Below are 12,698 nucleotides of genomic sequence, written 5' to 3' on the forward strand. Positions count from 1 at the left end.
TTAGATCACAAAACTTTCAAATTTCATGTATAACAGGTAATGTATTAAAGAACACAGATTTTCATAAAAAATATTATTAAGGATTATATCATGTAATATAAAATTGTATAAAATGTATGGCTATGAAATGAAGTTATTCCATCTTTTGCAATGTATAAATTGCAGTAGTCATTTAATAAATGTTTTATATACAATATATCATAAATTTTCAGGTCTCTGGTCCAATAATCTTGAGAAATCTTCTTTTGTTAATTTTAGTTGTCCAACTGCCAGTAAGCATGCCTTGTGTGTGTTTGTTTTTATATGCATACATACATATACATACGTATATATACATATCAATTACATACATACATCGATTAAAAAGATAGATTAAAGTACATATATATTAAATGTTTTAATTTTTATATATAATTTTATATAATAGAGATAAAATATATACATACATTTTGCTTCTTTAAGTTATCTACAATTAACATTTGTTTTTTAAACACTTGTATTAATTCTGAAAGTTGCTTTCCCAAGTGACTAGCTGTTAATTTTCTATCTTCTTCTAGCTTTCTAATTTGAGTCTTCAATTCCTGTAGAAACATTAAGTAAGATAAAAATGCTAAATGATACAAGTTTCTTATCTAATATTATGTATTTGTATAAGTTGCACCTTTTCTTCTACTTCAGAATATTTCAGTGCATTCTTAAGTTTATCGTTATTTTCCAAAGATCTATTTAATCTCATCAAGCAACTATTAGACTGTTGATTTGTTATCTTTACTTGCTTTTGAAGTCTATCCAAGTCCTGTTAAAAATATTTTGTATGAATAAAAAAAAAAACAATTGTTATGGAAAAGAACAGAGTGGGTGTAAAATGCATACTTTCTTTAAGATTGAATTTTCTGTATTTAATGCTTGTGATTGACAGTGCAATTCCTTGTTAGTGTTCTCTAATTTTGTAATTGTTTCTTTTAATGATTCTATTTCAGCTTTTAACTTAATTTCAATCTTGTTATTTTCAGATTCCAAATTCTTGCAAACATCACACTGAACATAGAACATAGTTCTGTAAGTATTAATCAAATAAATGCTTTCATGCACACATGAATTCTAGGTACCTGTTTTCTATATTCAATTCGCATTGTTTGTAGCTCATCCTGTAATATATCTACCTTAGCTTTTAAGAAATTGAGAACAGTTTTATTTGCCAGGTTCTTTTGCTTAGAAACTTCATCCTCATTATCATTCTGTGATTCTATTTTTCTAACATATAAGTAATATTGAAATCATTTATTATTCAGATGTTTAATTTTAAATATATTACAAAATAATTAAAAATTTTATTCAATAGTTTGTTAAAACTAAAATATATTTGTTATGAGATCATTTTTTAACACATAAGTATAAATAATTGGCTTACGGCTTCGAAGCAACGGATTGATCGAAAATATGAGGTAAAGATGAATTTCGTTTAACCAAAACCTGAAAATTATCTTCATTCTGTATTGTTGTACTATTTACATAGGCAGTTTTTTCTTTCGTCGCATTTACGCGATGTTTCCTCGAATTAAGATTCGAGCATCCGTTATTGTAAGTATTAACAACAGAATCTATTTTTGCTATCAAATTGCTTGCTTTCTGCTCAAGTTCTTTATTCAAATGATGAAATTCTTTTTCTTTAGATAATAATTCTTCAGTCATCTTCCGATATGAACAGTTATTACATAAAAAATATTGTATTTTATTACTATCGCTATATCCTTCTATTACTATATTTTGATTGATAATTTCTGCGTCTATATTCTATTCGATCAAACATTTGTTTTCTCGAGTCGTTATACTATATAGTATGCAGAAGGCGGTAGCTTTTCGTTTTCAAACATATGACAGTTTCGTAAAGTCAAATGATATAAAAACGTATTGAAAGTATTAACATCGCATGTACATTTAAAAATTTATAATAAACAAAAATGACAGCACGTTCAATTTTACAAGGTACAATGTTTGAAATACTTTTAATATTTTTAATAAAAATTTGGCGGTTTTCTATAATATAATTAATGCAAGGGCACATGCACATATAGAAGTCTTCATTCTTATATATCTTCTGCACATGAATAATTTTTTATAATAATTAGCTTGCCAAGGAATGTTAATACTAATTATTATGCCTTTGTAGTCTTCGATCAGTACCAAAAGGCTCGTCTATTCTTTGTTCAATCCATTGCTGATTTTGCTTCAAAACCAAACACTATAGATTGTTTAGAAGCTGCTGGGGCTTTGGATCTCTTATGCCCTTTGTTAACAGATCCTGTACCATCTATTCAGCATACAGCTGCAGTTGCATTAGGAAAACTTGCAAATAATAGTATTAAATTGGCACAAGCCGTTGTAAGAATGGGTATTTTACCTCAATTATTGAAGAATATTGATAAACAAAATGTATGAATGTAAGCATTTTAGATGTAGAAGACTGTATTTCTTTCTTTTTGTTTTAGTAGAATTTATCATATATTAAAATATAATACATAAATAATGAAGACATATTGAAGCATATTTGTTATAGAAATTTTATAAAAAAGCAGCCCTATTTGTTTTACGTGCAATTGCTAGACATTCCCCAGAATTGGCATCTATGGTGATTCAGAGTAATGGACTGGATACTATAATAATTTGTTTAGAAGATTTTGATTGTGGTGTTAAGGAAGCTACTGCTTGGGCATTAGGATACATTGCTAGGCATAATAAGACTTTGGCTCAAGCCATAGTTGACGCAGGTACATATACTCTATTAATATACTCTATAAGTTATCTACATTTTATTAACTTGTATATCAATCGTGTTATTTATAGGAGCTGTTCCACTTTTAGTCTTGGCCTTACAAGAACCTGAATTATGTTTAAAACAAATTAGTGCCTCTGCTTTATTCGATATAAGCAAACATAATATTGATCTTGCTGAAACTGTGGTTGATGCAGGAGCCATTCCTTTTCTTGCAAAAGCATTATCTAATCCTGATACTAAGTTAAAGGTAACATAAAATACTATATGTACAGTATGATTTTGTAATATAATATTCTACTTATTAATAATGTACACAGCGTCAAGTTCTTTTGGCATTAAGCAGTATAGCAAAACACTCTGTACACCTAGCAGAATCTATTATTGAAGCTGAAATTTTTCCTGATGTTCTTGTGCACATGGCACATCCTGATGAATGTGTCGTTAAAGCTGCTGCAATGTTAACCAGAGAAATTTGTAAACATACATTAGAGGTAAAGAAATCAAACCAACTTATTTGCAACATTATTTTGCTATAATTATATTTTTCTTTAGTTGGCCCAACTTATTGTGAATATTGGTGGTATTGGTGCACTTGTTGAATTAATTAGTACCTCAAAATTAACAGTCAAATTGCCAGCAATAATGGCAATTGGATATATTGCTGGACACTTAGATCAGTTAGCTATTGCAGTCATAGGATCCAAAGTGTGATATTTCAATATATTTGTCACAATATTTCCATAGCCAAAATATTTGAGAGCAAATATTTCTTATAGGGAATTGTTCACCTATCTACTATATTATATGAAGAAAATGACGACCATACACTTGCTGTCACTGTATGGGCAATTGGGCAAATTGGAAAGCATACATCGGAACATGCAAAAGCAGTTGCAGTCGCAAACATTCTTCCAAAGTTATTACAGGTATGTTACAGATTTTCTTATACGACGTTGTTCTTCATTATTATTATTTTATAGTTTATTTTCAGCTGTACAATAATCCAAATAGCTCAGAAGATCTCAAAGCAAAATGTAATACAGCGCTGAAACAAATACTACAAAAATGTATGTATATTGAAGCTTTGGAATCTTTGCTGCATGATTCACCACCTAATATTCTAAAATATGTACTTGGACAATTTAGTAAGGTGAGGAACACAGTATTTCGTTTTATATAACTTTTTCCTTTATACATAATCTCTACAAATTGTACACAGGACATAAAAGTTGTAAAACATAATAGTACAATAATTGAAATAGTACTTTTTATTTATAATCCTCAATTAAAGCGAAACATCTGTTTTATTATTTACCATATGCATACAATGAGATAAATTATATAAATCATCAGTATATGATAAAAACCACCTAAATGGTAAAGTTTATATATATTATCACATAAAATTATTATTTAATAATAATTTTATTTCTTTTATTTAATTACATAATAAACATATATATGTATATATTATATATACATGGACCATTATTAAGCTATTTGAAATTGCTTTATTGAGAAATTAGTTAAGCAGTTGTAGTGGTTCATTCTTATCACATACAAACTATTATCCCATAAATAACATTCTAACAATAAAAATTGTCATTTTATGATATTATTCCGACCTTGTATAATGTAATCTTTAATATTTTCATTATCTGCTTTGCTTATATATATATTTTCACTATTCCAAAATTGCATAAGGTATAACTTGACTTTGATCTCTTAACATGGTATGAGATGTCACATATTTCTATTAAAAAGTAACAGTTCCGATATGCTGTATGTCATTGCATTTATCTGATATTTGATTGATAGAAAGTGAAGAAATTGACAATGGCATAAGACCATCTTAATTATTTTTTCTTTTGTTTTTAATGTTTGTCTATAAATATTATGGCACATATTATATTCTGAAAAAGCACATTTCTCAGTCTTACGACAATAAATGGTTTGGCTGAAGTACCAGAACGATCGAATTATTAAGTGCTTCTTAGATAAAAATTGTAATTGCAATTTTAGATATTTAAACATACTTTTTTGTTAAGCTATACTACTTGCATTTGTTATATCATATATTTGTATGTATCTTCTAATGGCAGTATTTGATATAAAGAGACCAGTAATATAAAAATTGTAGATATATAAGTAACAAAAAATTGTTATTAAATTTGCATCTCGAAAAAGTTGGCTACTATTAATTCTCATTCATACTGTATTATCGATTTCTTATGTACAAACATAAGTAAAGAAATGTAACATATATGATCGGCAGTAGTACTTTCACTTCACTATCGATATTTTGCTAATTTTTTATTTGCATCACATATTTTCCTTCGTCTTTTCTTTTTCCTTATTGAAACATTTTAAGAAAATTTATTTTGCTAAATGTTGAAAAAAGTAGGATACACATTAAAACAGACAATGGAGAACAGTTTCAATAAAAATATAAACTATGATAAATTTTTATAAAGCCTCATGAATTTTATGTCTTGAAAATATCTATTTAAATTAACTTGAAGTACATATAAACAGACATGTTTACAATAATTAGAATTTCATGATTTCACCAAAACTTTTGTTGTATGACAATATCAAAATGTAAAGCAATTAAGGCATATATTCGGTTCAGAGCATGCAATCTATCCAAGTATCTCTGAAAAATGAGAAAAAAAGACAAAATTACGTTATTCCATGACAATTAGATTAAAAATATTTCAAATGTAAATAAAATGTTTAACTGCTTTTGTACCTTAATAGTTGAACTATTTAAATAATTTATCTTATAATATTTGGCAAAGAAATCAATTTTTTTTTGGGAAAATCAAAATTATGAAAATAAAGTAATATGTAACAATATTATAGATATTGTATCAAATGTGTGTGTGATATAAAATATTTTATACTTTAATTAAAAAGTTTTGCTTTGTAAAAAGTGTGTTAGATGATAATTTGTGCTATAATTTTCATATTTATAAGTTATATGTGACTTTTCGAATTTACTATTATAACTGATTCTTAAATATTCTTTATCCATTGACAAAGCTATTCAGATAGATTTATGCCCTTTTAGTCATAAAGTATACAAAATTACGTTAGTAAGCACAAATTTATGATCTATATAGTTATCATGGCAAACAGATTCAAACATAATATATGACAGCTGCATGTAATTTATCAAGATAATACCTTATGTAAGATAAGCCTCTTTTTAGGAGAAATAATTACTAAATGTAAAAATCTGTTTAAGCAATTAAATTATATTAATCTTAATAAAGGTGTGATAATTAAAGTACATTTGATCTTTTTACAAAGCAATAACAATATCAATTTAATTATTTTCAGTATAAAAAATTAAACTTGGTCTTCTATTCCATTTATGCAATAAAATTATTCTTTTATTCATCATTATCATCATTAGGTTTAATACTAGCATAATTGTTCATATTTCTATTCACCCTTAACATTTTGAGAAAACTGCCTAACACAAGTATGGTCTTCCTGTGTCTTCTGAAGATCCCAGCATAAAGTTCTTCACGTACATCTCTTCTGTCACTTACATCAGAATCAATACTTGATACAGAAACAACAGAAGGTTTTGCAGAGACCGGTTGGTGATAATTATTGGTCTCTCCAGAATTAAGAATAACACAATGTTGATTGTTTATCATGTCTATTATTAATTTCTCACTTTCTTATTTAATGTAAAATCGGAGTTACTTATATCCACGTTCTACAATATTCAACACGTGTACTTCAAAGTCCTCTACTATTGAAACTATACAAGGTATACATTTTATGTGATCTGTAGAACTTCTGTGATTGCACTGCACGATTTTATGACAAGTTAACTTCTTATAAATGACAGACTTTTGTGTTAATCATATTAGAAATATTTGCCAGTAATCTTACAAACAGTACTGCTTAGTACACAGTACAAATTAATTTTTGTATACAATGATGTCATCTCCTTTTATCACTTATGTTCTTATATGTTTGAACTTTAAGGCATCTGTCTTGTCTCGTTATCTTTTAACTACAATACATTAAATCTTACAATAATCTTCAACCTTGATTTTTATCTTTGATACTTCATTAAATTTCTTTCTCAACTATTGTATTAAGATCGTTGTATTTAGGGCATTACTTTCTACTTGGTGTTTCAATCTTTCTTTTCACATTTCTTTTACATGCTGTTACATATATCTTTTTTATTTTTTTATAATAAATTATTCTAAAATATTTAAAAAATTCGGAGACTTTTGTTTTCAATATGTGGAGATTGCTTTAGATTAAATTTTATTACAAAATTGTATTTTATAATAAAAAAAGATAAACAGCAACCTTGAAGTAATTATCAAAAAAACGGTCCTCAAGTTCGTTCCGTTCCCTTAGCGACCGATCTCTGGCGCCACACTGAATCAGCTGAAAAATATTTAATTATTCATACCATATTATGAACAGTAATAATGCTTATAGTGATAAAAAATTCACGATAATAGAAATTTTTAATTTATCAACAGGTCTGTGACAGACACGTTATCCCACGACTTTGTTCTGGAATTTTGTTTTCGTAAATAAGATATTTTTGGCGACGTAGGAAGGTGGAAAATGTGGACAGATTCTGCTTCGCCTACAAATATGTTGCATACGATGCTTGTAATATGTATTATGGTAGAAATCGTAACATGTTATTGAATAAATTATCAAGTACTATTACAAATATGCGAAAAGACAGAATTTCATACAAAGATCGATTTCATATTGTAATTTGTAATTTTTATAATGTGAACATTAGAAATCATATAAGATGTTACAAGAAATAACTTCTATTGCATATTGCAAAGAACGTTTTTTAGATTTCGGATATTTTATAATAAATTTTGATACAATATATATATATATATATATATATTGTATCAAAATATATATATATATATATATATATATATATATATATATATATATATATATATATATATATAATAAAATCGTAAACGTGGTATCATTTACTAAAAGAGACATTTTTAATTATTTTAATTTGTTGTGGATTAAAACATATAAGAAATTAAGCTTACTTTAGATAACTGCATTTAAACAGTGTGTAGGTCAAGTCTCAGGAGTTTTATTCTTAGGTATATTGCAACATGCAAACTGATAGCTAATAATGTCTTTCATTCTATCCATTCATGCACATAGTTAATGAGATCACTGATAAATGATAATGTTTAAAGCATTTCAACTATTCCAAGTTGCATTTTTTAATTATTTGTTATTTTTATATAGATTTTGCCTCATGATCCCAGGGCAAGAAGATTATTTGTAACGTCCGGTGGCTTAAAGAAAGTACAAGAAATTCAAGCAGATCCTGGTTCAACACTTTTGGAATACATACAAATTATAAATTGCTGTTTTCCAGATGAAATTGTCAGGTTGTGTTTTATTTCATATCGCTTTTGGAGATTATTTGAATTAAAAATAATTTTAAGGGAACGAATTATATATTTGATATCTTTAGCATAAGATTAATATTGCATATTTTTGAAATTGATGTCTCTCTCATAAACATATGTTAAACAACCATTTATAATAACTATAATATTGCCAGAGAGGACTGTGCTTTATAATTTTTAAGTCATAATGCTATTTCAGTAAGATGTAATATGATAGTTCAAAACATCATTTCATTTGAAAGAATTATTGTCTTTCTTGACATTTAAAATTGAATTATGTTCTCCATCAAGATAACTAAAATATTGATGCATGCAGAGAAGCATATGGATGTAAAGATAATGATAGGAGTAGATAATTATCAAAAATAACACTAGTTGCTTTTGACATAACCCTAATAATGGTTTACTTACTGAAAGAATTCGGTAACACGAGTTCTTGTTAATGAAAAAAGTACAGTCTTCTTACAGCCGTTTACACGAGCAGTGAATGCAAATAACTGCAGTTCCGTTTCTGGATCGCGTGTCTTAATTTAAATCGGACAAGTAATATACGGCATGACCGCCATGTTGTCACAGCTGATTGCATTGGAAAAATATAAACTTGGATTTTAATGGATCAATAATATTACATGAACTCAATAATTTCTATAACCACTATAGAACAACTGATAGCATTTTATATTTCTTATCAATAGCTCGAGTCAGTGTTGAGTCAACTTTGTACATATATTTTTTAATTTAATTCCGATTTCACTATATTTTGTATTTTTGGATCTTATTAATTTACAAATAAGTTACAAATGAATGAATATCATTTATACGTTTAGTAATCATTAATTTATTATACGATTTGCCATTAGAATAAATTCTTTTTCCTCCCTTTCCTTTTATATTATGAATTCCTGGTCCTTTTGATTTTAGATATTACTCTCCTGGATATCCAAACAGTCTTCTGGAAGCTGTAGAACAGTATCAACCGAAATGTCCTTCCCTATTTGCAATGGAAGAACACTTATCTTCTGATATTGATTCTAAATCTTCGCTATCATCTTTCAACGAAGAAGGTTAAAGTTTGATTCATCCCGATTGTGGAATCAGTATATTCTCTAATCATGTATTATGTGCATTAGTTAAGAGGAAATGAAGATCGTTATTTAAGAAATATTGCCAAATAAATCTTTTGCAAAAAGTTATGATTTCATATATTTTCAAAAGTATTTTTTAAATTAAAAAACAGTTTGCAGCGTCTTTTATACACGTGCAGTGTACATAATCAACGAAATATATTTCATTATTATCAAACGTTTGGTACAATAATATTCAATAGAATTATGAAATCGTTAAAATGCATAAAGACCTAGCCGATATAATTAAACATACTCGTTGTTTTTAATATTTATAATTTCAGAAGAATTTTTTAATTTATTTAAATTATTTCGTAGAAGTGAATTTATGTTGGCAGTACATATTTTTAGTATTTTAATGGTTGTAGAAAAGGAAGAACACGTGAGAAAGTTATGTTAAAAATACATAACATTTGATTATTTGAACGTGTTACAAATTTTATTAAGTAAATCATAATAGTCGGTCAATACATTATGAAGAAAAACAAATTGAATCGTGAGAGATTGGTACCGACTAAAATGTTAAACGAGAAAAGTATTCCTTCAAAAACATTTTATAAAAGAAAGTACACTCAACCTTTGAAAAGGAAACGCAAAAATGAATATGATGCAAAAGAAGAAGCCAGGTACAATTATTACGATATATAAAAAGTCTAAGTAACTAAGTTGTTTAAGAAACACTATTTATCATATTATTTGTATACAGGTTAGAAAAAATCGTGTTTGGTAATTCAACTGACATCATAAACAATTTATCAAACGATGAGGATTTTGTTGAATCGAATATTAATGAAAATAATATTTCTATAAATGATAATGATAATGTAAGTAATGATTTGATTGTGGAAACTGATATTTCTGAAGGACATACCAAGGCGGCATGGATTGATGAAGATGATGATCGATATAAGTATGTATACCAAATTTAATGAAAACAAAATATGTTGTTTAGCAATAAAGGAAAAATATTGTTTTTAAATAATATGTATTATTCGAAAACTAACTAAATGGTTTATTCTTTTTATTAGTCGACCAAGACACAGACGAGCCAAAGATGCGCCACAAGAGTCACGTACAGATTATTTGTGTAAAAAATATGAACAGATTATGGGCAACCCAAAATGGGCCAAGTTTGAAAAGATCAATAAAGAATCTGATGATTTAAATAATGAAATATTAAAGGTACTAAAGTTATTTTACCACTTCAATGACTAATATTCCTAAATGTGCATTATATTTTTTTAGCATAGTTGCCATTTGGAAAAACCTAAAGTAAAAAATTTGCCAAAGAGTATAATTGACATAAAAGCATTGACACCAATTAATAAAGAAACACATACTGAAGGGCCCATTGTGTCAAGTGTTGAATTTCATCCATCTTCTACAGTAGCCTTGGTTGCTGGTACATCTGGAATTTTATCTCTTTTTCAAGTAATTATACAAAATCTAATTGTATTTGTACCTGTATTTTCAAATAGAGAATTTATCAAAATATGATATAATTATAGGTAGATGGAATTGAAAATAATAAATTGCACACAATGCAGTATAAGAAATTTCCTATTAGCACAGCAAAATTTCTGAAAGATGGTACAGAAGTATTGATTGGTTCTCAATATTATCCACATTGTCACTCTTATAACTTAATGAGTGGAAAAACATATAGAATGTTGTTACCGCATGGACTTACTAACATGCAGGTTTGAAAAATTATAATTATAACTATTTTTTTATAATAATCTAAATTATTATATAGAATGAAATTGTTATAAATTATTTAGAAATGCGAAGTATCCCCGGATGGAAAATTATTAGCAATTTGTGGACGAGCAGGGGAAATTTTCTTGTTAACAAGTTCATCAAAGGAACTTATCAGTATGTTGAAAATGAATGCAAGATGTAGAGCATTAGCCTTTACGCCAGATAGTAATACACTGATTACACATGGTGGTAAGCTTTTTGTACTTATCACTGTTTATTCAATTTTATATATTCTCTGTTTAATGTGAATTTTTATTTCTTTCTGAACAATTAAAGACAGCAACGAAATGTACATTTGGGATCTAAATAGCCGTGTATGCGTTCATCGAGCTATAGATGATGGATGTTTATCCTGTGGTTCTATTGCAATGTCTCCAAATAGTCAATTTTTAGCAACAGGTAGTAAAGAAGGTGTAGTTAATTTGTATGATACCAAGGCAGTGTTACAAAATCGAAATCCTGTTCCACTAAAAGTAGTTCTCAATTTTGTCACGTCGATTACAAGTTTAAAATTTAATTCATATTCTGAAATTTTGGCAATGGCTTCAGACAAAAAACATAATGCGTTTAGAATGATGCATTTACCATCGTTCACCGTTTTTTCAAATTTTCCTACATTTCAAACAAATCTGTCAATACCCGAAGCTATTAATTTTTCACCAGGTAGCGGTTATATAGCAATTTCCAACAGATCATTTAGTGCTTTTTTATATAGATTGAAGCATTATGGAAATTATTAGATAATTGTCATTTTACAAATCACGTCATACTGTTAAAAAGTTTTTTATAAATAAGTTCGAAGTAATTTAATAATATCTATAATTGAATAAAATGTAATGTATCAAAGCATATAAGAATAAGATAAACATTTAATAATTGACGAAAACAATATTTATTTTTTTTCTGTTCATTTTATATATAAACAAAGTAAACCTTCATGTTTTACTTAACAAAATACTTGTTATGTCATCCTATTATAATTAACAGCATTAATAGTGACAATAATAATAATGCTATGAATCATGATGGTAATAGTATGGCTTATAAAAAAAACTCTAGTAAATGATATTCGTTATGAATTTAATTAGAAAATCATATATTAAAAATAATATATAATACATTTGATACTGTGTTTCTTGTTTAGTGATGTTTGTTAGACTTTTCGTGTTATCACCGTAATAATTTGCATACTAGGTATATATATGTAGATATAGATTAATATCTTTTCTGCTATTTCAAGTGAAAAAATGATATGATACTATTGTAACTACGTGAAATCCATTATGATTGCGAGTTTATAGAACATCGATTTGAAGTGTAAATATGTGTGAGAGATGATATTAAATGTATGACTCGATATATTCATAAAATAGAAGCTAGCCTTCATCCTAAATATCATTTTTATAATGTTCTCATAATATTAAATTTGTACTAACAAAAAAAGTTGTAGAAGTTCAAAATAATACCTACAAACAGAAGAAAAAGGAGACAGTGTGTATAAATAGTATACATAAAAGCGTAATTACCTCCTTTGGTCAATGATATAAATTTATGTAAAAAAAAGATTCATAAAAGTATATTTTA

At 27.1% G+C, this 12,698-nt stretch overlaps 4 protein-coding genes across 7 annotated transcripts; 2 read left to right on the forward strand and 2 right to left on the reverse strand.

Annotated features, from left to right (window-relative positions):
* Window positions 1–58: 58 nt before the first annotated feature.
* On the reverse strand, window positions 59–1,803 carry LOC132913289 (uncharacterized). The gene is made up of 6 exons (XM_060971518.1): window positions 1,412–1,803; window positions 1,110–1,254; window positions 874–1,038; window positions 662–796; window positions 447–581; window positions 59–282 (listed from the first exon to the last, which is right to left on the reverse strand). Exons 1-6 carry the CDS (start codon window positions 1,690–1,692, stop codon window positions 199–201), a joined length of 945 nt encoding a protein of 314 aa, XP_060827501.1. The 5' UTR covers window positions 1,693–1,803; the 3' UTR covers window positions 59–198.
* LOC132913284 (sperm-associated antigen 6-like) lies at window positions 1,489–9,422 on the forward strand. Of its 4 annotated transcripts, none has more exons than XM_060971507.1 (10): window positions 1,489–1,581; window positions 2,249–2,441; window positions 2,558–2,768; window positions 2,845–3,023; window positions 3,094–3,267; window positions 3,329–3,481; window positions 3,553–3,702; window positions 3,768–3,926; window positions 8,063–8,208; window positions 9,151–9,422. In XM_060971507.1, the coding sequence occupies exons 2-10, from the start codon at window positions 2,436–2,438 to the stop codon at window positions 9,296–9,298; spliced, it is 1,326 nt and encodes a 441-aa protein (XP_060827490.1). In that variant the 5' UTR covers window positions 1,489–1,581; window positions 2,249–2,435; the 3' UTR covers window positions 9,299–9,422. The 4 variants fall into 4 exon arrangements, with proteins under 4 accessions (XP_060827490.1, XP_060827489.1, XP_060827492.1 ...); XM_060971506.1 differs by having other exon boundaries at window positions 1,504–1,581; window positions 2,320–2,433; XM_060971509.1 differs by having other exon boundaries at window positions 1,511–1,581; window positions 2,300–2,441.
* LOC132913292 (uncharacterized) lies at window positions 5,260–9,106 on the reverse strand. Its single transcript, XM_060971526.1, has 3 exons — window positions 8,641–9,106; window positions 6,235–7,201; window positions 5,260–5,432 (listed from the first exon to the last, which is right to left on the reverse strand). The coding sequence occupies exons 2-3, from the start codon at window positions 6,445–6,447 to the stop codon at window positions 5,343–5,345; spliced, it is 303 nt and encodes a 100-aa protein (XP_060827509.1). The 5' UTR covers window positions 6,448–7,201; window positions 8,641–9,106; the 3' UTR covers window positions 5,260–5,342.
* A 126-nt stretch (window positions 9,423–9,548) lies between the features above and the next one.
* LOC132913285 (U3 small nucleolar RNA-associated protein 18 homolog) lies at window positions 9,549–12,688 on the forward strand. Its single transcript, XM_060971510.1, has 7 exons — window positions 9,549–9,979; window positions 10,060–10,263; window positions 10,382–10,535; window positions 10,599–10,784; window positions 10,862–11,053; window positions 11,135–11,303; window positions 11,391–12,688. Exons 1-7 carry the CDS (start codon window positions 9,828–9,830, stop codon window positions 11,852–11,854), a joined length of 1,521 nt encoding a protein of 506 aa, XP_060827493.1. The 5' UTR covers window positions 9,549–9,827; the 3' UTR covers window positions 11,855–12,688.
* Window positions 12,689–12,698: the final 10 nt, after the last annotated feature.

This window comes from Bombus pascuorum, chromosome 13 (genome assembly GCF_905332965.1).
Source record: "Bombus pascuorum chromosome 13, iyBomPasc1.1, whole genome shotgun sequence".
Classification (NCBI taxonomy): Eukaryota; Metazoa; Arthropoda; class Insecta; order Hymenoptera; family Apidae; genus Bombus; species Bombus pascuorum.

Bases quoted from the DNA above. Each gene is read 5' to 3' on its own strand.
- LOC132913289 (XM_060971518.1), bottom strand. From the start codon at position 1,692: ATGACTGAAGAATTATTATCTAAAGAAAAAGAATTTCATCATTTGAAT. The intron at 1,255-1,411 runs GTAAGCCAATTA...CTTATATGTTAG, and splicing joins CAATCCGTTGCTTCGAAGCC to AAAAATAGAATCACAGAATG. The intron at 283-446 runs GTATGTATATAT...AACACACACAAG, and splicing joins ATAACTTAAAGAAGCAAAAT to GCATGCTTACTGGCAGTTGG.
- LOC132913284 (XM_060971505.1), top strand. From the start codon at position 1,962: ATGACAGCACGTTCAATTTTACAAG. The intron at 3,482-3,552 runs GTGTGATATTTC...TATTTCTTATAG, and splicing joins TTGCAGTCATAGGATCCAAA to GGAATTGTTCACCTATCTAC. The intron at 3,703-3,767 runs GTATGTTACAGA...GTTTATTTTCAG, and splicing joins TTCTTCCAAAGTTATTACAG to CTGTACAATAATCCAAATAG.
- LOC132913292 (XM_060971526.1), bottom strand. From the start codon at position 6,447: ATGATAAACAATCAACATTGTGTTATTCTTAATTCTGGAGAGACCAAT. The intron at 5,433-6,234 runs GTGAATAGAAAT...CTCATTTTTCAG, and splicing joins GTTTTCTCAAAATGTTAAGG to AGATACTTGGATAGATTGCA.
- LOC132913285 (XM_060971510.1), top strand. From the start codon at position 9,828: ATGAAGAAAAACAAATTGAATCGTGAGAGATTGGTACCGACTAAAATG. The intron at 10,264-10,381 runs GTATGTATACCA...TCTTTTTATTAG, and splicing joins GAAGATGATGATCGATATAA to TCGACCAAGACACAGACGAG. The intron at 11,054-11,134 runs GTTTGAAAAATT...TAAATTATTTAG, and splicing joins ATGGACTTACTAACATGCAG to AAATGCGAAGTATCCCCGGA.